General features: G+C 37.7%; 1 protein-coding gene and 1 non-coding gene across 2 annotated transcripts in view; one reads left to right on the forward strand and one right to left on the reverse strand.

Moving 5' to 3' along the window:
* The window catches only part of LOC139949905 (adenylyl cyclase-associated protein 1-like), a 39,552-nt gene extending 16,894 nt beyond the window's left edge, over positions 1-22,658 (forward strand). The window contains exons 14-19 of the mRNA XM_071948476.1: positions 15,189-15,375; positions 16,328-16,509; positions 17,784-17,904; positions 18,823-18,905; positions 19,572-19,715; positions 21,260-22,658. Of these exons, the coding sequence (XP_071804577.1) occupies positions 15,189-15,375; positions 16,328-16,509; positions 17,784-17,904; positions 18,823-18,905; positions 19,572-19,715; positions 21,260-21,343 (801 nt within the window). The 3' untranslated portion in view covers positions 21,344-22,658. The remainder of the gene's footprint in view (positions 1-15,188; positions 15,376-16,327; positions 16,510-17,783; positions 17,905-18,822; positions 18,906-19,571; positions 19,716-21,259) is intronic.
* Trnan-guu (transfer RNA asparagine (anticodon GUU)) lies at positions 8,702-8,774 on the reverse strand. The gene has a single exon. It is a non-coding gene; the product is annotated as a tRNA-Asn (tRNA).
* Positions 22,659-23,846: the final 1,188 nt, after the last annotated feature.

Raw genomic sequence — 23,846 nt, forward strand, 5'->3', positions numbered from 1 at the left:
ATAAAAATGAAAAAGTTCAGCCCCATAATGACTGGGAAAAAAAGTAATAAAAAAATCACTGTGGTTTGAAGCGAAAGAACATGTTTTTTTTTAATGCCTGGGGGATTTTCAGTCTTAGTTTGTTTTGCATTTAAACAGATTTATTAGAGAAACGCTGTGTGGGGAAGTTTCTTGATTTGTAGAGCAGAACCAAAAATAAAGAGTTGGCGCCTGTCCAGGACGAGAAAAAGACAGTCAATAAAATTAGGTCACCAAGATAGAGTCCCCCCACGTACTTGTTGGTGTGTATGACGTCAAACAGAAAATGAAACCAGGTTGCTGCGCTGCCCTACAAGTAAAGCCATTTTTAATCAATTTATCTTTTTAATAAGGGAATCAATCCCAACTAGGCCTGGTTGTTGATAATTTTACAGAGACGAAGTCGAGGTAAATTATCAAGAACCAGGCCTCGACGGGTTTAAACCACTGTTTGAAAACCGATTCAACACACTTTGATTCCCATTCATAAATACCTTTTTGGTTAAAAGGCGTAATAAAGTAAGAAACTCTGTAAAACTTATCCGTTTCTGTGTGCTTGAGCTCTGTATGTTTCCACCTCCCTGGTATTTTCAGTATACATGTACGTGTACGATGTCTGTACGCGTGTGTTTTCCGGTTCCATTCGTGTGCATGCGCGTATAGTCTTGGTGCATATTCGCTGGTTTTCCTTTTACACACAGCGCGAGCCCGTCACAAGAATCGTCTTGCATCAATAGGAATAGCGAAACTGTCTGAGGTATTTATGAATATTAGATAAGATAGATAATAACTTTTTTAATCCCATTCTGGGGAAATTAAAATTGGCCTTGATTCAAACAGTGCAAAAAAAAACAATACAAATTTTAGAAAAAAAAACCCAGATAGATTGATTAAAATAAATTGAGCATGAACAGTACAAAATTATGTTTAAGAAAGGATTAATTTGAAGCTCAATTTGTGTTCGACATTCTGAGATAACAATGAAAGAAGAACTCCCTTGTCACACGAAGTTGTGTGCTTTCAGATGCTTGATTTGGAGACCTCAAAATCTAATTCTGAGGTCAAATTTGTGTAATATTACTTCAGAGGGAGCCGTTTCTCACCAAGCTGTATCACTTGTAACCATGTAAAGTTGTATGCTAATAAGTATTTTGAGTAAAATTACCAGAAAGTGTCCACTGCCTTTAAACAGTTCAATGATTTCACTTCTGACAAAATAGGGACACCGCCAATATAGGGCTAGATTACTCAGTTGGTAGAGCGCCGGCACGTTAATCCGGAGGTCGTTGGTTCGAATCCCACTCTAGTCAATTCTTTGTTCAACCCCAAAAATGATTTCACTTCTGGTCACTTGCATGTACTCGAGGATCACAAACCAGAAAAATTATTGGATGAAATGAAATAAAATAAAGTTAAAGAAATTAAATGAAAATAAATAATCTTCTTTATCCATATGGATGTAAACTTATCATAGATTACTTTATGTAGATTACTTGCAATACATGGTTGTAATAGAGACAACACGGAGTAACTGCATATTAAATTCACAAAAGAGGAACATGGTTAAAGAAAATCTGAATTGAACAGGAAATTATAGTTGTGTCGTAAAAGGAACTGACATTTATTCTTGGTTGGGGAAGTTTTGAGCGTGGATCGTGTGAAAAGCTATAAAATACAGTCTCTGTTTGAAGCCAAGCAAGGGTTTCTTCATGGCGTCAGTTCAGGTAGGTGCAATGTACATGTACGTCAATATGTAGAACTTTAGTAATAAATAGTAATAATAGTGGATTCTTATTTATAGCGCACATATCCATCACTTAATGACGCTCAAGGAACACCTTGGTGAACCCCCTTCTCTTTTCAATACACTGGGTTATTTTACACGCATTACACAAAGCATGGGACAACGGGCTTTACGTTCCATCCCTCCCTCATCCGAAAGACGAATCATCATGGTTAAGTGTCTTAAATGACACAAGTGTCACAACCGGAACTCGAACACACACTCTGCTGATATCAGAAACACCATAATGTAGCTTGAACCCGGTGTTCTAAACTGCAAGGCCATGACACGACATGGCATGCATAGAATCTTGCCATCCCGAACCCATCAAAATCCAACTATCGTGTGACTTTTAAAAAACTATACAAATTTAAAATGGCTGCCGAATAAAAAATATATGATTCTGGTGGAAAGGTTTATATTGTACATGTATGGATAGCTTACGAATTCAACTTTCATATATGACAAAAAAGTCTGAAAAATTCATGATTGGGGGAACACTGCTCTTTTTTGTAAAGGGTATGAAAATTAGGTTGCACAGTAATATTTGGCTTCCAATTTTGTGAGATGTACACATGTAAGTCCTTTGGAGCTTACAAAATTCACTCCAAGATGTCGGCTACTTATTCTTAAGCAGTGAACAGTGCTCACCCAAGCATGAATTATTTTTGGACTTTTTGATGTCATAAGAAAGTTGAATCCATAAGCTATCCTAAACCTTTTCCCCCAGAATCATACATTTTTATTCGGCAGCCATTTCAAAAGTGTATAGGTATTTTTGAGAAACATGGTACATACATGTTATAATAATAACTAGATATCAATATAAACCACAAGGGAAACTGACTGGGTAAATTTTTAAATGATTTTTGGGGTTGAACAAAGAATTGACTAGAGTGGGATTCGAACCAACGACCTCTGGATTAACGTGCCGGCGCTCTACCAACTGAGCTATCTAGCCCTATATTGGCGGTGTCCCTATTTTGTCAATATCTTTGTTCGGGGGTGCCAGTCAGAAGCCATACAGTCGTTAACTTTTTGTCGCATCCCCTTAAAGTGATCCCTTGGCTGCCGCTTCCCAGTTTGTATCGTAATTTGGGTGTGATCCCTGGCTACACGGCTAGATAGCTCAGTTGGTAAAACGCCGGCATGTTAATCTGGAGGTCGTTGGTTCGAATCCCACTCTAGTCAATTCGTTGTTCAACCCCAAAAATCAATAATATGTAACTAGACATTAAATTTTTCATGAAAATACAACAACAAAGTGTTCATGATGGATGTCATCACATATTTACCTTTTTTCAACTTGAAAGTTATGGGTTTTGTTGAAAAGTTTTTAATTCAACCCTGTCATGCACCATTTATTTTAGTCTGAAATTGATCATAATGGACATGTAAATTGTAAAAGGTTTTTATTGCAAACAGCAACCCCTTAAAAAAATAGGTCACAACAGCATGCTCTAGAGACCCTGTTCCCAATCTGAAGACTGTGTGGTCATGCCATCTTTGTTTTTTAATTTCACACCTATTTTTCTGATAAAAACTGATCACTAGCGACCGGGCGATGAGTTAACTTAAGTTTCTGACGTGATTTCAAGGTTTCATTCAGTTTCGCAGTTGAGGAACAAAACAGTGACAGTGAAACACAATGGCCTTTCCGGAACACCCAAAGCTTCTGCTTTTTCCATTTTTTTCCCTCTCTTTCAAATTTTACAGTTATGCCTTTTTTTTTTTTATCTACAGTCTGACAGTAGCAGCTATATACATTGTACCATTTATATAGCCCTTTAAACTGTTCTAAAAAGCGCTTTAGTTTTGAATTACAATCAGATGAGTCTATTTATTTATTGTATTTTATTTTAAAGTGGAACAATCCCTATAACCCTCTTGAGGGTAACATCAGTAAATACTAAAAAAAACAATTATTGAAGAAGTCGTATGGAAAGCTAAGAGTGTTAACTCAAAACGAAAAAACAAACATTGGTTTACTCTTATCACAGAAACAGTTTGATTCCTTTTGAAGCAGGAAACAAAAAAATATATTTGGCAACACATTTAAGCTTCATCAGGATGGTCCATCAAAAACTGAAATCCATCTGCCCTACCAAGGATTTCAAAGTCATTGTGTTGATTGATAAAATATAAACGAAAAAAATATTCCTAAGGTCGTTGTATAATGGGCAATCTAGCATAAAATGGATTTCTGTTTCAACATCAAGGTGACAATGCGGGCAAATTGTTTGGAACCCAATAGTCTATTTCAATAAAGTACAATGTAGTTTGTATCAAAAGATTTGAATGAGTCAGTAGAGAATGGGGTACATGTACATGTAGCTTGACGGACTGGTTTTAGACCAGGTACTGGGTCAAACATTTGAGGTTTTCACTTAGCTAGACTGGTGTTTTGACTGAGGACTGTCCTTGTAAACTGGTTTAAAGTTGCAGAAAATATTTAATTGCCTGATGTTTCGACCCTAGCACTAGTACTAGTAGCAGAGTCTTTTACGGAGGCTGATTTAAAGTTGTGATCTTTTTGTAGTTGGTTCCTGAGGTGTGAAAACTTAAGGATGGCACAGAAATGGTTCTTTTTGAAAAGATGATGTTTTACAGCATCAATGCCTGCTCAATCAAACAGTTTGGATATTGACTTTGCTAACATTGTGTCTAACAAAGGACTGCCCATGTAAACTGGTTTAAAGTTGTGAACTTTGTTGTGATACCAAGTGAGAAAACTGGTCTTTGACAATTACCAAATGTGACCAGTGCCTTCAATGACTGCCCTTGAAATAGCCGGTTTAAATTTGTGAACTTTTTGTACTAGCAATGACTAGTAGGTTGGTTCCATGGTCAGATGGTGGTGTTCATTGAGAACAATAAGATAGAAAAGAAGTTGTTCTTTCTAAAAAACCAAATGATGCTTAAATTCCTCCTCTGATAAATCCCTTTTCTGTGAGCAAAGGCCTTCTCGATCTGCCGACTCCAAGTCTTTTTCTCTGGCTGGGCCGACGAAGGAATGGAACAAATTACCTAAACTCATCAGGGAATCATCTTCAACTGCCATTTTCAAAACAAAACTCAAAACTTACTTCTTCAATCAGCCTCGTCATTAATCCTTTTTGTTGTTCCGTTTTTCTCTCCTTTCTTGCCTTGTTCTTGTTTTATTCACTGTTCAGTGATTTGATCTTTGTTAAAGGCGCTATATAAATACCTTTATTATTATTATTATTATTATTGTAAACTGGTTGAAAGTTGTGAACTTTTTGTAGGTTCGTTTCATGGTGTACTTGTTTATTAAACACTAAGGGATGGAAAGAATTTGTTCTTTCGGAAACTAAATTATGCTAAAATGGAGTTTTACTGGGGACTGCCTTTTTTAGGCGTGATCTAAGCACACAAATTTGTACGACAGGGGTGTGTTTTCTTTAATTATTCTCTTGCAACTTCAATGACCAATTGAGTCAAATTTTTCTCCTCAGATTTGTTATTTTATGCGTAATGTTGGGATAAACCAAGTGAGAAAACTGGTCTTTGGAAATTACCGAACATGTCCAGTGCCTTCAACCCTTGTTAGCAGGTTTAACCCTTTGGTCGGGGTGTTTTTCTCAATTTTTTTCAATTGCACCCCCTGTTGAACATCACACCAAACGAAAGCTCAACAGTCGCTCTAAACAATCGAATGAGGGCGGTATATATGGGGGTTGTAGTTTTTTAGGTTGGTTCCATATTTTGGTTTATTTAATCACTGCACTGGCGGCCAAACCATGATGGGGTTCATTGGAAGGAAACTAAAGGATAGGAAAGAAGTTGTTCTTTCTGAAAACCAAATGATGCTTAAATGGTGTTTGACTGGTTGAAAGTTGGAACTTTTTGTAGTTTGGTTTCATGGTGTACGTGTTTATTGAAAAGTACAAAACTAAGGTATGGGAAAGAATTTGTTCTTTCTGAAAACCAAAATGATGTATTATACATGTAAATTTAGCATCAATGCCTGCTCGACCTGGTCAGGGATGTATGTGGGGTAAACTCTGGTCTAATTCTTAGGGGTCAATAAATCAAAACTGAGGTCAGGTTTAATCACATCTCACTCTGGTGTGTGTGTTTGGTAGAAATGATTGATTGACACTTGCCCTAGAGTGTTTTTATTTCTGGTCTCAGAAAAAAAGGGGAGGTGAAACAAAGTTTTAAAACTAGGTTTGACCTAGTCTGGTGGGACACTTGTTGCCTTTCAGTTTGCATGTAATTCCACTGTACGCCAAAACTGATTACACAAAACTGAATACCAGAAGCCCATCGGAGTTACATTGAACTAGTTTTTATTTGAAAAATATTGTTAATGGCCTGACATTTTGACCCTAGCAGAGTCTTTCTAAACTCTAGCTATCAATTTTGTTTGCATTTATAATACATGTACATGTAGGTGAAGCAAAGTTTAAAAAATTTGTTGACCTACATCATGGTCTCCTTTAAAAGAGATTTTACCCATGGTTGTACCCGCAAGTTTACTATTCAAATTTATATTTATAGTTACTCTTATGGTGAAATTTGTTTGTGTGTGTGCATGTAGTTCCACCTGTGTGCCACACCCACTTTGCCAAAACAAATTCAGGCCCATATGCTTCGTTTTTGAAAGGGCAAGGACACAATGTGCATTTTCTCCTTGGTAAAGGGCACCCTATGAGAACATTGTAATTTTTCTTGATGACTAGAGCAAGCTAGTCGAAACGTTGAGACCAATTCAGAACTGACTCCGCGGCAGTACAGTTAATTACGATCCTATAAGCTAAAGTAGTAGTCCAGTCTATTTTCTATACCATCCGCCCTGGTAATAGTTAAAAAGCAGGACAGTTCTTTTCAGAACTGAGAAGTCTCCCGAACCTCCGATTATCTACTCCGCGGCAGTAGAATAAAGCAAGACAGTTCTCTGAGAACAACTCTACCTGGCAAGTAGATACACACATGGTGTTACCGCAAACCAAATGTACATATGATACCTCATCATGCAATGCATCAAATCCTACAAACAAAGTTTTTGTAAATTGAAAGATAACATATATTCAGCTTGGCCAATGTTTTGTTGCACTTCATCCTTTCTTTCAGTTTGGAAAGACAGTAACTTTCAAGTGGAACTATTGTAATGAAAAATACACTCTACTGTAGATTATGTTACGAATCTACACTTAAAGCCATTGGACACTTGTGGTAAACAGTATTGTCCAAAGGCCCACACCTCGTGTATCACAACATACATATAAAATAACAAACCTGTGAAAATTTAGGCTCAATCGGCCATCGGACTCGGGAGAAAATAACGGGAAAACCCACCCTTGTTTCTGCACGTTTCGCCGTGTCATGACATGTGTTTAAAAAAAAAATACGTAATTCTCGTTAGCGAGAATTGATAATTGATTTAATGTTTTCTCAAAAAGTAAAGCATTTCATGGAATAATATTTCAAGAGAAGTCTTTCACCATTACCTTCTGTAAACCCTGTAAGTTATTTGTAAATCTGTGAACTTTAATTTTTCTTTTTTGAAAGTGTATAATGGCTTTAAGTACGAATCTACAGTTAAGTGTAGATTCGTAAAAATAATCTACACTTTCAACAATAGAGTGACGTCACAGAAATAGTTGAACAAGTAATAAACCACAGGGGAGACTGACTGAGTAAATTTCAATTAATTTTATCCACTGGTAGCCCAGCTGGTGGAGCAGAATACAACCGGCTTCAAACTTTTTACAAGTTTACAAAATTTATTTAATTTTGTTTTTTTCCTGTATGCCTTAAGGGTAAATTAACATCTCCCTGGAGTTTTAAACAGCATAAAGTAACTACAGACCTTGGCTCTGCAGAGCCCCCCCCCCCCCCCACCCCAGAAAAAAATATAATAAAATAAACAAAAAATGAAATTAAAAAAGTGTGGACTGAGCTTTGAATTGTGACCCATCAACCTTGTCAATAAATGTCATATCCCGATTTTGCCCTCAAAGATCAAACAATGGGCCCTATTGTCCGTCCTAAACGATCGGGATCCCAAGGCCCCTCCCCACTAATTGTACAGTCCCACCTCTCTAATCTGTGAGATCAATAAGCCCCAAGCCAACCGGAACTGAATAGAGAGACCGAAACTCTCCGAGCCGGTGCGCTTCCACGGCTCAGCAACCTCGCCCTCCCTTTGATGCCTTTGAGTAACCCATCTCATCCGCATCAAGTGGACGTGCCGCAAAACTTTCTATAATAACAGAGTGCATCTGAGAATTCAAAAGAAACAAACTTGAAGCAAACTTCCGATATAGCATGTATAGAGTGTTTTTTTTTGGGATGTTTCTCCCACCAGTGGTTTTTCAAACAATATTCTTTGCACGCTCAGTTTAACAGAAATACAATCAATGGTTTTTAATACTTTTCCCTTCTTGTTATGAATTCTTAATGGTCTAGTGGCTAAATGGAAGACAAAGGAATGACCAAGAGAGGGGCGACATAAAATACCTTTCATCTGAAGCCGACAGAAAACAACCTTAAGTGCTGTCACCACTCAGGGGTTTACAAAATAAATTGTTTCCATTTTCCCCCCTAATCTACCCCCGCCTTCGTTTGCCACCTATTCAACTCTAAAATTCAAAAGATAATCACCTGCTTTTTTGTTCCTTTTCTGTTTTTTTCATGGCTTGCTGGCATCACTGACAATTTTTGTAGGGACTTGTACTTCTTTATTGTTCCTTTACTTTTTTTTTATTTTTTATTTTTTGTTGGTCGTCACCCTAGTACTTTTTAACGTGGTTGTTTAAATATATCTGTCACTATGTTTGTTGTTCTGTTTATCTGTTTATAATAGTTCTTCTTTTCTTTTTTACAAAAATGTATCTTTTTTTTATTATTGATTTTGGGGGTTAAACAAAGAATTGACTAGAGTTGGATTTGAACCAACGACCTCCGGATTAACATGCCGGCGCTCTACCAACTGAGCTATCTAGCCCTATGTTAGCAGTGTCCCTATTTTGTCAATATCTTTGTTCGATTTTTTAATTATTGTAATATGCACACTGGAGAAGAATTTTTTAATAGCATTATGGACACTATTGGTAACTGTCAAAGACCATTCTTCTCACATGGTATATCTCAACATATGCATAAAATAACAAACCTGTGAACATTTGAGCTCAACTAGTTGTCGAAGTTGCGAGATAAAAATGAAAGAAAAACAAAACTTGTCACACGAATTTGTGATGCTTGATTTTGAGATCTCAAAATCTAATTCTGAAGTCAAATTCGTGGACAATTACCTTTTTCGAAAGCTGCGTCACTTCAGAGGGAGCAGTTTCTCACAATGTTTTATACTATCAACCTCTCCCCATTACTTGTTACTAAGTAAGGTTTTATGCTACCGTTAAGAATTATTTTAAGTAATTATCAATAGTGTCCACTGCATTTAATGTGATCTTTATAATAAATAGAATTGCACTAGATTTTATCTAAATTGAGAGGGATACTTTTTAGGCTATCATAGAAAGAGGTTAATTTTTTACTTTGAATTCATAGGTTACAATTGCGTCAGGTGATTCACTTTTTTGGCTGGGGGTGGGGGAGAGAGATTGGAAAATAAATTCAGTCATGTGTTGCATTGATCTTCGTGGTGGGAGGTGAATTTGTTTGCTGAAGGGATCAAACCTTGTTCCCAGTCCATGTTTCGTCGTTGGTCCAATGAAGTGACCTATTCTTTTAATCTGTCATGTCGGAGTCTGCATAATTTTTTTGTACTGTATTTTTTTAAGACAGAAAAAAAAGCTGACTTCTTCATTGGAACAAAACTATCTTTAGGTTTAACATTGAGTTCATTATGTATTGGTTATGTATTAAAAAGCAGTAGTTCAAGTCTGGTTACATTTTTCTAAAAAATAAGGACTTTAAATGGGTTTTTTCTTAGGGTAAGGGGGACAATTTTATAATTTAAGTAAGGAAGGTTATGAACATTTTTTAAGAAGGGCCCAAATTCTGTGCAGGTGCTGTCAAGAAACTGACTTTTAATTTTCATTGGCCTTTGAGTCGTCCATATGAAACACAAAGTAAAAATTGTTCTACTCTTGGGGTTTGTATTAAAGGGGAGGTACACGTTTTTACAATTACAATTGTCAAAGACTAGTGTTCTCACGTGGTGTATCCCATCATCACCATAGAGTAACAAGCCTGTATAAATTTGAGCTCAATTGGTCATCGAAGTTGCGAGAAAATGGTGAAAGAAAATACACCCTTGTTGGTAGAATTTGTGTGCTTTCAGATAGTGAGAAATTACCTCTTTCTCAAAAACTATGTTACTTCAGAGGGAGTTGTTTCCCACAATGTTTTATACTATCAACAGCTCTCCAATGCTCGTTACCAAGTCAGTTTTTAAGTTAATATTAATTTTGTTTTGAGTAATTACCAAACGTATACCTTCCCTTTTTAAAACCAATCTGGGGAAGGGACACTCATAGTTCACTGTGCTCACAAATCCAACACTAGCAGTTTTGGTTCTCTCTCTTTGTCAAGATGAATTTTTTTTTTTTTTTTTTTTTTGGGGGGGGGGGGCTTTTGTATATTCAGAAAGAGATGGCTTAAGGTAAAGCTGCCTTTTTAAAAAGTAATCTGTAAGATTTTGTTGTTGTTAAAAGATCTTTTGGAAAGATGATCCGTGGTAAATTGGCTCTAATCTTTTTGGAAGACCGTTTTTCTTTCTTTTTTTTTTTCACCTCAAAATTGTTCATGGACACTGCGTTAGAGGCAGATTTTAGGGGCTAGCTTCCTGCGTTGTGAGTAGATACTACTAGCAGTATCAATGGCAAATAGTTTTGTATTAAATGCTGGTTTTGTTTTAAGAGAAAAAGAGCTACTGTTTTTAGAATTGGTGGCTGTGCTCAAGAAATGTTTATAATACAGACCAACCTCTTTGCTCCTCAACTGTCAGTTTTGAAGAAAAAAAAAAAAAAAAAATACTTTGGCTAAGCTCATCGTCTAAAACCAAAGTCGTAAATATCACACATAAAATAACTTCAGCTTTACAATTAGATTGCAGCAGACCCATCTCCTCACAACTTAACTGTCAGATTTTGTCAATTTGAAGAAAAAAAGGGCAATTAAAGTTTGTCGTTCCACACCGGAAGAGCTACATGTATCTTTCTTTTATCCCCGACCCCAATGTAATTTTGTTTTGCTTTAAAGATCATCCTTCCTATAAAAAGAGAAAATAGATTGGCAAATTAGATACCCAGTATTCAATTAACAGCTTGACCGCTTCAATTTATTTTGTTTACCACCTGTCCACTTTTTGATTGATAATTTCATTAATAAACTGGAAATATATGACCTAGTAAATCATAAATCCTCGTCCTCAGTTGACTCTTCCGTTCATCTCGGAATATAGTTTTCTTAGTTATTAATTCTATGATATCTGTGTTTCCGAACAATGGTCATTATTAGTTTGCTCTGAACAGGCAAAGTGCGTAATTGGATTTTGGGGCATGAGTACATTTTTTATTGCCATCCTCAAATCGATAAGTCTTTAAAGGCAGTGGACACTATTGGTAATTACTAAAAATAATTATTATCATAAAATCTTACTGGGTAACGAGTAATTTGGAGAGGTTGATAGTATAAAACATGGTGAGAAACAGCTCCATCTGAAGTGACGTAGTTTTCGAGAAAGAAGTAATTTTCCACGTATTTGATTTCGAGACCTCAAGTTTAGAATTTGAGGTCTCGAAGTCAAGCATATATGAAAGTACACAACTTCATGTGACAAGTTTTTTTTCATAGTTATCTCACAACTCTGACGACCAATCAAGGTCAAATTTTCATAGGTTTGTTATTTTATGCATGTTGAGATACACCTAGTGAAAAGACTGGATTTTGACAATTACCAATAGGCCTAGTGTCCAGTGTCTTTAAAAACTTTGAAATAGATGTGGGCCTATTTATTCAGACTAAAAGGATCAATATATATTTGGTGTGCGGTAACATCATGTGTATATCTACTTGCCGGATAGAGAGTTTGAACTTTAGAGAACTGTTTTGCTATATATTCAACTACCGCAGAGTAGAATATTTTTAATTTTTTCGGGAGATTTCTCAGTTCTGAAAAGAACTGTCTTCCTTTTTAAGTACTTCCTGGTTGATGAAAATCGGCTATTACTACTAATGTAGTGTTCTTAATTTGTCTCAACGATTTGACTAGCTTGCTCTAGTCATCGTCAATATTGTTATCAAGTTTTCAGGACTTTGTGATTTTTTAAACAAAAGTGTCACCCCCTGAGTTGAGGATGTCAAGAGCCACTGTGATTTTAAATCCTTTCGTTTGAGGGCTCAAAAAGCCTCTTTTGAGGACACACAAAAAGTTCTAAGTTGATGAAGTACCTCAATTGATGGGGCGGTTAGCGTCACGGGCCAAATGGTGTACGTGTGCGGAACAGCTGTAGTTCAAGGAATTTATCAATCGTTCTATCAGCAAATCTCTTTAGTTGTACAAAATAACCTTAATATAGAGAGCTTAAGCTTCGGGGCATGTCTGCATATTACGAATATGTATTGAACAGCCACAATCTTTGTCACCCAGTATAGTTGGGAATAAGTACGGGCAGCGTCCGCCACTTTGCAATAAAAGAAAAATTATAACAGTTCTCTTTAAAACATAAAGTACACACATATTCTTACTTACAAAATAGGGTACTAAATTTTGTATAAAAAAGTGCACATTTTGAAAACCGAGTTCATGGCTCGAATTTGGTATAATTCTCCATAAGACCGCAACATTTTTTTTAATAACACTAAAATCTTACAATAGAAAACTTTCTGCAGACTTTTGCATGTTACTGTTTTCATTTGAACAAGCATCATGCACAGATTTGTCTAATCACATATTTATCTCAATTTTCGTCTGGTCCTGCTTCTTTTTGGTTACTTTCCAGCGGCTTGAGGTGGAGTCGATCTGCTACTGCTTTGCGCTTTTTAAATTATTTTGTATTATATTGTTAATATTATTATTCATACTATCTGTAGTATAAGTGTAATTAATACTTGTTATAATTCATGAGAATCCAATCACTGTGCCTCAAGGCTCCAAACATGTCGTATTGTCATTGTGTATGTCTTAATTTTGGGCCGATTCAGAATTTATCTTAAATGTTTGTGTGGTGAAGACTCTAGATTTTTATTTTTTTATTTTAGCGTGATCCCTGGCTATACAGCAGTTTACGGTTGTAGAGCTCCGACTGGTGCCCCCAAATGAAGATTGATAAAATAGGACGAATGTGACATGTATCAACTGGATTGCTCAGTTGGTAGAGTGCCAGCACATAAACCCATGGGTCACAGGTTCAAATCCTGTTTTAAAAGTAAAATTGTCTTTGGTCACCTCTCCCAAAAACAAAATCTAATATGATTTAGTGTTTTTCAGATTGAGACAGTTTTTCTGTTGATTGGTACTTCATGTAATAGAGTACCATGCATAGAACGAGCGATCATATGATTCTAACACCCTACCAAAAATCAGCAGAACGCTTTTTTTACAGGTGGTATTTACTTTTTACGTTAACGAGACGATATCAAAAGTCTGTTTAGTAAATGGACACCCCAGGTACTTTGTTGATGAGGCGGGTCTCTCTAAAAACCAGAGAAACTCCCCTCATGCATAAATGCAGTGTCTCCCCTGAACCCTCCGAACTGCACTGTAATTTGAATATTTAACCCCGCCCAGTGGGCAGTCCTACATGCATATTCCTCCCCCTGGTTTCCTTTTAAAATGGTAAACAATTTCTCTCGCAGTTGACCTAGAAATCCAGATCATTCCGTCAGAGAAGAAGAGATCATCTCGGCAAAGAAAAATTGTTTGCCATGAAGCACAATGAAACAAGTTTGAGACGACTCATGGTCGTAAAAACTACCCATTTTATCATTGACACTGACTCTTTACTAAACAGCCCAGAGCCTTGCTCTGTCTCTCTACCTCCCCCCCCCCCCCCACCCCCCATCCTCTCCCTCATTATACAGCAACTCAAAAATACGCCTCTGAAAAAAAAAAACCTACTTAACGCACCGTTTAACACAAATTAGAAATCATGTCCAAAGGGTTGTACTCTTGGCCTGCCAGAAGCCGGTTGGAATTCCATCCATCGTGTTTTGTGTCTTTCCGTGTCAGGGTCAACTTCTTAAATGAGGGGGGGGGGGGCATGACTTTTAGTCAGTTAATCTGTTTGGGTTTTTTTATGCGAGAAGTTTTTAAAAATCTATTTGCAGATGACGGTAATAGTGTTTTTTGTTGTCAAAACAAATTTTCACTGAAGCGTTGTCAAATCATGAATATTGTTTCTAAATTAACAATATTTTATTAAAGATATCTACGGGATTGGTACAGGCACTTTCATACATGTGCATCCTAGTTTAGTTTTGGGCTTTAAAGACACTGGACACTGTTTGTACCAGTTTTCTCACTTGCTGTATCTCAACATATATATTCATAAAATAATCAACCTGTGAAAACTTTACCTCAATTGGTCGTCGAAGTTGCGAGATAACATTGAAAGAACACCACAAAGTTGAATGCTTTCAGATGCTTCATTTCGAGACCTCAAATTATAAATCTGAGGTCTCGAAATCAAACTCGTGGAAAATTACTTCTTTCTTGAAAACTCTGTTACTTCAGAGGGAGGTTTTATGCTAATAATTATCTTGAGTAATTACCAGTAGTGTCCACTGCCTTTAAATACCTTTCATTTTCAGAAAGATACCCATTTTACAAAAAGCAGGGCTAACATTTCCACAGAATCTCCACCAGATAATTACATGTCTTGTTGTAGCCTCAGAACTTGCACTGGACTGGAGACAGTTTAACATTACCGCTGCAGGTGCTGCATACTCCTAAGGAGTTGAGATGGTTTCAAGAATGTTTAAAGGGTCTACATGTACCTGTACATGTATGTACTTTCTCCTAACACAAAACACAATGTCCACAGATTTACATTAAACTTACAAAGTTTGGAGATTATGATAGTTGAAAGCTTCCCTTGAAATTTTACTTACTGAAGTGCTGTAGTTTTTAGCATGTAAAAATGTAATAACCAGTTACATGTCCATACGTATGTATGCTATGATTATGATAAAACTTGTAACTGGTTAATAGGATTTTTCTTGCTAAAATAATTTTCGCCTTCCTGAGACGAAAATTATTTTACTTGTTTTACTCATTTCTAAAAGACTACAGAACCTCAGGTAGTAATATTTGAAGGGAAGCTTTCCACTATCAATACACTTCAAACTATTTAAGTTTTTATGTGGACATTTTGAAAAAGTACCCGAATCCTTTAAAAGACACAACAAACATTGATAGAAAGTTTTAATGTATATTACTATTGTTTCATTACAGGGCAAGGTTGCTACAGCGCCCCAAGGAGCCGGAGCCCCGCCACCCCCACCCCCAGGTGGAGCTCCTCCTCCCCCTCCACCACCCCCTGCAGTGGAAGCACCAGCTGCAGCTGGTGGTGGCGGCGGTGGTAAGACAGCTGCTGCAGCACTCTTTGCTGAGATCAACCAAGGCACTGATATTACTTCAGGTACGATATTATAAGTCATCACACAAGCGCGAGTGGAATATGAAAAACTATAGCGCTTCTGCGTCCCATATCCAAGGAGGCCGAAGGCCGAGTTGGATATCGGACGCAGACGCGCTATATTTTCCGTATTTCCACGAGCGCGCGTGTAATAAGGTATTTATCTTCAAGCAAACTTGGCGCGTGACATAGAACACACAAGACGCATGGTAGTGATATTAGCCGTGCAATATAGGTTTTTATCACCGCTCCATTCTGCCAATCTGATTGGAGGATTAGCGCGTACTTGAAGATAAACAATAATAACACAGTACTTATATATGTAGCCCATTAAACAAAAGCCTTGATTTACAACAATAAATAAATTAAACAAGCAAAAAGGCAATTAAGCAGATACTTTTTAAGTAGGGATTTAAAAACAGTTCTATGGAATGTGCTTTTAGAGAAAGGGATTCAAAAACATTTAAATCTGAGACATTTCTCGAATCATGTTTTCCAATGATTGATTATCCTTTCTGGGGGTATCCAGATATTGTCCTATAAGTAATCCCACTTATCTCACACCTCTTCAGTCTCCTGACTACTCCGCGGTAGTAGAATTAAGCAAGACAGTTCTCTAAGAACAAAATCAACCTGGCAAGTAGATACAGTTCTCTAAGAACAAACTCTACCTGGCAAGTAGATACGCACATGGTGAGACCGCAAACCAAATATATACAGATTTTCTGTGATATCTCAAATTTTTACAGGTTAGTTTTTCTTGTATATTGTGTTTAGGATCAAAACAACTTAAGAACCAAAAGTATACTTTTCCTTTAAAGCATGCGGACGACATTTGTGATTGAGTTTTAGGCAGAGTAATTATTATATATATCTTTTATCTTGTGGTGGGAATTGGCAACAACATTGATAAACTAAGTTCCCATTTTAATTATTTTGTTTTCTCCCCCTGAAGGTTTGAAGAAGGTTACAAAGGACATGCAGACTCACAAGAACCCTGCGCTTCGCCAGGCGGCTAAGCCGTTCAGCAGCTCAGAGAAACCCGCAGTCAAATCAGTCTCCGCCCCCAAAGCTGCCGCCAAAGCAGTGGTTAAGCCGCCAAGACTGGAGTTGGTCGGCTTCAAGAAATGGGAAGTGGTAAGTAGATTTTGATCTTAAAGGCAGTGGACACTATTGGTAATTGTCAAAGACTAGCCTTCACAGTTGGTGTATCTCAACATATGCATAAAATAACAAACCTGTGAAAATTTTAGCTCAATCGGTCATCGAACTTGCGAGATATGAATGAAAGGAAAGACACCCTTGTCACACGAAGTTGTGTGCGTTTAGATGGTTGATTTCGAGACCTCAAGTTCTAAATCTGAGGTCTCGAAATCAAATTCGTGGAAAATTACTTCTTTCTCGAAAACTATGGCACTTCAGAGGGTTCCGTGTCTTACAACGTTTTATACCATCAACCTCTCCCCATTACTCGTCACCAAGAAAGGTTTTATGCTAATAATTATTTTGAGTAATTACCAATAGTGTCCACTGCCTTTGATAAAGTCAAGAATGAACTAAAACGTTGCGTACACAAATGTACAGACCTACTTTTCTCAGAATGATGGCATCACAGGTTTCGGATGTTGACAAATTTTGCACTGGAATGGTTTCAAATACATGTACAATAGATATTATTTGACACCATTTTGACATGACAATAGAGATTTGTCAATAGAAATGTTACAGAAGGAGATGATCCTTGTCTTTTCGGAAGTATTGGGGTAATCATACATTTTTATTTTTGAGGGGGGTTTGCAAGCAGGGGAAAATACAAAATATGGGAGGTGGCTATTTAATGTTCAAACTGTCATTTTGTGTTTTTTCAAACCTCTTTGTGTGTGGGGGGAGGAGGGGAGGCAAATTAAATATTTGGCAGGGTCAAATAAACGATTTAGGAGGAGGCTAAATAATGTTCAAACTGTCATTTTGTTTTAAACATCTTTGTGTGTGTATGGGGGAGGAGGGGAGGCAAATACAAAATTTGGGAGGGGCAAATACAAATTTTTGGAGAAGGCCAAATAATGTTCAAACTGTAATTTGTGGTTTTTTAACCTGTTTGTGTGTGTTGGGAGGCAATGGTTATCTCTAAGTTGCACTACTGGGTGAAAGGAAGTCAAATCTTGCAGTTTGTGGCCAAAATTGTCTTGTTAATACAAGATGCATATGGCCACTCTGGTCTCTGTAGGGGAGACCACCAGGCCTGGAACTTAATCTTTAAAAGGGCAAAGCCAGTTTCATTTTGCAAAGGGCGGTTCCATTGGAAAATCTTAAAGTAATACTTGTGTTAAAACTGATAAATGCAATTATTGCCCAAACCCGTAATCGTTTTTTGAAATAATTTCCACTCATTTGGTACCTTATTTTCACAGGAGTTCTACAAAAATGACAAGGACATCGTGATTGACGGTGACATGAAACACACGGTGTACATTTACAAGTGTGACAACTGCACAATCCGTGTCAACAACAAAGTCAACTCTATTACAATGGGTAAGTCTGCAATGACGTCTCATATTTCAAGGGAAGTTATCGTTACCTTATCAGGCAGAGGCGATGGCCTCCGTGCCCCTGGTCATGGCCTTGGTGCCCTTGAAATGCTGCAGTAAAATTGACAATTTCCTCATATGAACCCTTTACCAAGGAGTAAAATGTCTTGTTGCCCTTGCCCTTTCATAAACGAAGCATACAGGCCTGAGCCAATATGCATCTTAGCGCCCTGTCCTATACAATCACATTTTAAAACCCAGCTTATTCCGGCCAGGTTTATGTTGTGCATGTTCAAAATAAACGTGGAAAGAGAACACAGCTTCTCAATCCAGGAGACCACACCTCAACCAAAACAAGCCCATGGAGATCCTCTCACATTTGGCACACAATTGCTCCCCTCCCCCCCATTGCCACTGCTCTCGGCCACTTTTCCATCGTAGTAGAAGCGGAGTCTAGGTGTGAACAGTGTATAAGACAGTCTTTAAAGGCAGTGGACACTATTGGTAATTACTCAAAATATTTATTAGCATAAAACCTTTCTTGGTGACGAGTAATGGGGAGAGGTTGGTGGTATAAAACATTGTGAGAAACAGCTCCCTCAGAAGTGCCATAGTTTTCGAGAAAGAAGGAATTTTTTACGAATTTGATTTCGAGACCTCAGATTTAGAACTTGAGGTCTCGAAATCAACCATCTTAACGCACACAACTTCTAGTGACAAGGGTGTTTTTTCTTGCATTATTATCTCGCAAGTTCGATCACCGATTGAGCTCAAATTTTCACTGGTTTGTTATTTTATGCATATGTTGAGATACACCAACTGTGAAGGCTAGTCTTTGACAATTAACAATAGTGTCTACTGCCTTTAAGGTTTTTTTCCAAACAATCTTACAATCGTATTGTTTTGTTTTGTAAAATTGAAGATAGCTGCAAGAAGACAGCTTTGGTGTTTGAACAATGTCTGGGGTCCGTTGACACCATCAACTGCCAGAGCGTACAGATGCAGGTAAGTTTATATTCATCACTTTTCTTGTTCTCCTCCATAACATCACGTCAGTGTGTGTTAGATCTGTTTACTCTGTACTTACCCGAGTTCTGTGAAAAAAATCACATAGGCATATTACTCGGTTGGGATTCGAACCCACTGCTAAAACATAGGATTCAAACTGCCTCTAGCCACCAGGAAATCTCGGTGGTCAATTTGGTGTTACACTGCTCTAGAATTGCCAGGTCGTGGGTTCGAAGCCCACCGAGTGATATGCATGTGATTTTGTTCACAGAGCTCGGAGAAAGTACCGAGTATGTATGCAGTGCTAACACACATTGGTGTATGGGTAAAAACCAAAGTTAATAACTTTTATCCCGATGCAAATTTAACATCTATTAAATCGTTTGCAGTACCCACAGCTAAAACATACACGTACACGTAGGATTCAAACTGCCTTTAGCCACTGGGTAATCTCGGTGGTCCAGTTGGTATGACACTGCTCTAGAATTGCAGGTATTCAGATGTTGTTTGCTTATCCTGAGAATAACGTGGAATTTCGTTGGTAATTCTGTTTTTATCAAGGCCAAAAATGTCATGCTAAGCAAATTTTTGTGCTAAGCAGCTCTATGAAATTGGCCCCAGGTAATAGTTGAAGTATTGATCAACTGATTTCCTTTTTCGTAGGTGACGAACAAGGTACCGATTGTTAGCATTGATAAGACCGATGGAGCTATGCTGTATCTCAGCGAGAACTCATTGGAGACGCTCATCGTGACGGCCAAGTCATCAGAAATGAACATCCTCGTACCCAGAGGAGACGGAGAATTTGTAAGAAAAGTTTCTCAACATGAATCTACCCCTAAATCTAACCCTAAGACTAAGGAAGATGGAGAATTTGTAAGAAGGTTTTCTGAACATAAACCTGACCCTAATCTTCACTGCGAAAAGTAATGGCCTGACATTTCTACCTACATTGTAGCAGCATCTTTCTTTGAAAAAAAAAAGCCTTATCGAAACTTCAGGCCATTAACTATTTTGTTTGCATTTATAGCCATTGGACCCTTTCGGTAAACAGTGTTGTCCAAGGCCCACACTTTGTGTACCACAACTTCTATATCAAATAACAAACCTGTGAAAATTTAGGCTCAATCGGTCATCGGAGTCGGGAGAAAACAACGGAAAAACCCACCCTTGTTTTCGCGCGTTTCGCCGTGTCATGACATGTGTTTGAAATAAATCCGTAATTCTCGTTAACGAGAATTTATGTTGTTTTGCTGTTTTCTCAAAAAGTAAAGCATTTCATGGAATAATATTTCAAGAGAAGTCTTTCACCATTGACTTCTGTAAACCCTGTAAGTTATTTGTAAATCTGTGAAATTTTATTTTTTTTTATGAACCGAAAGGGTCCAATGGCTTTAAACCAAAGGTCCTTTTGGTAAGTTAGCAGTTGGCAACAGCTAGTTCAATTTTCTCACATATTTCTAACCTTATAGGGTCTGTGTAACTTTTGTATGAGGACAAAAAACACAATGTCCACAGATTTACACTAAACTTACACAGTTTGAAGATAATGATAGTAGAAGGCTTTCCTTAAAATATGACGTGCTGAGGTGCTGTAGTTTTTGGGAAATGAGTAAAACAATGGCATAAAAATAATTTTTGTCTCATGAGACGAAAATCATTTTAATCATTTATAAAGGTATTTTCATGACATTGTTTTACTCATTTCTCAAAAACTACAGCACCTCAGTAAGTAATATTTGAAGGGAAGCTTTCCACTATCATTATCACATTTTGAAAAGGTACCCAAATCCTTTAAGGCAGTGATGAATTGGAATGAAGGTTTTCCTCCTCTAAATATCTCCCCGGTTGTTGTACAAAATATCCCTGATTGCAAGATGTCAATGGTGGCAGCTCTACTGCACTCTCAAAGCAGTGTCAGGGCCGAGCGGTTAAGAGCACCGGATTCAAGCACTGGTGTTTGATCAGGGTGTGGGTTCGGATCCTGGTCGTGACACTTGCTACTTAAAATTGGGGAGGTAGTGCTTTCTGCTCTACCGGCCAGGCTTCGTATTGATGATACCCAATCCTACATTTGTATGGACTGTGAAAGGGGTAACCCTGTTTCAGCCCTAAGAAAATATAATTGTAGCCCACACCTTGAAGTGGCCTTCAGGCCTTGTGTGTCTGGCGACTTGCATAAAAAAAAATAAAAAAATAAAAAATCAATATTTGTAAACTGTGCACAGCTGTGCCACCAAGCATAACCCTTGTAGTAAAAACAGTCTCAAATGGTTGACCACACCACTGAAATAAAAATTGCCAATTGTGGGGGTGGTTAGTAATTGTTAAAATTTTTGCTTTCTTTGCAGAACGAGTTCGCTCTACCAGAGCAGTTCAAGAGCACGTATGACGGCAAGAGGTTCGTCACGGAGTGCAGTGAATCTCTGGGCTAGATCCACAAATCCCCCTATTTCTACTCTCAATTTGGTTTACCAAGACTCCAACCATTTAACGTCGGAGTGACATTACGACAATCGGCTTTCGATCGGCGAAACTAGGGAGGTATAAACTTTAAAGGAGTGTGGGCTAGCTACTGCTCACGCTTGATTGGGCGGGACACACAAACGGATGTCGTGAATATGCAACGGATGTAAGGTCAGTTTGTACTTGCTGCGGTTTGTACGCAGTTGCACTTTGGTGACGCTAACAAATGTTGTACAAATCTGGTGCACACAAAATATCCTCATTCGCACGAGTCCGTTTTACAGACGGACTTTATCATGGCATTTAACGAATTGTTGTAGCACGGCTACAGATTGGCACTGGTGGCACTGTTCTTCGCTGATTATTTTCACGACTGGTATGTAGCACCTTGTAAAGTTTTACAAGGTGCTGTGATGCAATTTGCAACAACCAAACCAGCGGCGAACTTTTTCTCTTAGTAACGATAAGTGCACTGGGCTATTTAACGTGCATTCACAAAACACACAGGACCGTTGGCTTTATGTACCATTGGAAAGATGAAGCAATAATGGGTAAGTGTCTTGCTCAAAGGCCACAAGTGTCAAGATCGGGGACTCGAACCACACTCTGATAATCAGAAAACACCTTGGCTCAAATTCAGAAAGCCTGTAAGCACTAAAATCTGCCAAGCCCAGGAAACTCTTGCTTAGCGAACACAGGTTACCAGCCATTATTCAATGAAGTTCACATTGGTGCGACTGATGCCCTAAAATCTGCCAAGCACAGGAAACTCTTACTCTTACGCATGTTACAAGTTTACATTGGTGCGACTGATGCCCTACTCACGTTTTGCTTATCAAATAAATGTGGTAAGCAGTATTTTCTGCTAAGCGGCTTTTTGAAATTGGCCCCAGATGGCTCGGACCTGACACATATAAATCCCCACTCTCAACGTATTGAAGTGGCATCAAGTACAGACTGGTATAAATCCCCACTCTCAACGTATTGAAATCGCATCAAGTACAGACTGGCCATTACACAGTGTTTATAAATACAAAGGTTAACGCTTAAAATTGCATGATGTGCATTAGCTGAAAACATGATATCTTCCTTCGGGTTTAGATTACTGAAAAGAGTGAGTTTTAGTTCAATTTAAAATCAATTTCAAAATGAATTTTATAGTAGAAAAATTATTATGAAAAAAAACGATTTCTTTATTAACATTTATATTACATACTGAAGGATACAAATTTAGGGATACTGTTGATGATACATGTATTTCCTCAAACTGTGGAATAAACTACAATTCTCAGTAATCTTAATTAAAGTATTAAAAAAATACAAAAAGTCTCTCCGTAATCAACAATCTGTCATGTGTTCAAAACCATGATCAAAAACTCACCTGTTCTGTTAACAATTTCTCTGTCAAGTGCATTTGAAGATGTATATGGAAAATGCGCTATATAAATACATTATTATTATTATTAAACAAAATTCGAACTTATCCATGTTCTTAAATAACTTGATTGAAAACAAACTGTTTGCACTTGGTCCTTTGTGCCTTTGTAATGTCGTTTAAAAATATTTCGTGCATGGTTTTGAAAAGCATTAAAACCTTAGGTATCTGGAGACAGAGTTTATTTAGTCGCTGAGTTTTAAACGAGACGAGTTTTGTAGGCCGAGGGTAAATTTTATTTTACAAATAACCATAATACCATGTAAGTTGCCATTTATAGAGAGCCTTTGCCATAGGATACAATACGCTTTTACGTCTCCAACACAGATCAAATCAAAATAAAAGACGACCCCAAACAAATCAAAATCCTTGTAAACGAAAGAAGCGAGTCTCCAATAATTTCGTGAACGAGTGAAGTTCGTGAAAGTGTCTGAAAAATACCCACACTTGGTCATGTTTAAACAGTATGCACTGAAACGAAACATGCGCTGCAGTTGACTGGTCCTTACCATTTTTGAAGCAAGGACTCACGAAGAGGCTCCTTGCGTCTGTGCCCCGTCTTCATGTATGGGTTGATATGGCTGGCTGCCTCAGGCGCCCTCGCATGCCTGCTTCTCGAACTCGTTGCAGTCACGTCCTTTGCAGTTCAGATGCAAGTAAGGACGATTAGCCTCCCTAATAATTATTACTACTACTACTACTACATGTATAACAAATTGTCTTAAACAAATGGTCAGTAAAGGTTTGCTTTTTGAGGAATGGCTAAATACTTAAGGCTTTGCGTCGTACCAACATCTGATAAAGAAGTATAGTATAGACAATGTGACCTATGTTTACATTCAAACCACCCTCTGTTGAAAAACACTGTATACGTCATGTTTCGCCGGGCAAAGAGACACGTAGTCATGGTAAAATTGCATACACTTTCTAGCTGGCTGCCAAAACACACAGGTTTTGCCCGGCGGTCTGCGCACGAATCATGTTATGGTTTTCGTGTGACGTCAGAGGTCACATCGTCTATACACTTACGTATGTAT

Source organism: Asterias amurensis, chromosome 17, assembly GCF_032118995.1.
Source record: "Asterias amurensis chromosome 17, ASM3211899v1".
Lineage (NCBI taxonomy): Eukaryota > Metazoa > Echinodermata > Asteroidea > Forcipulatida > Asteriidae > Asterias > Asterias amurensis.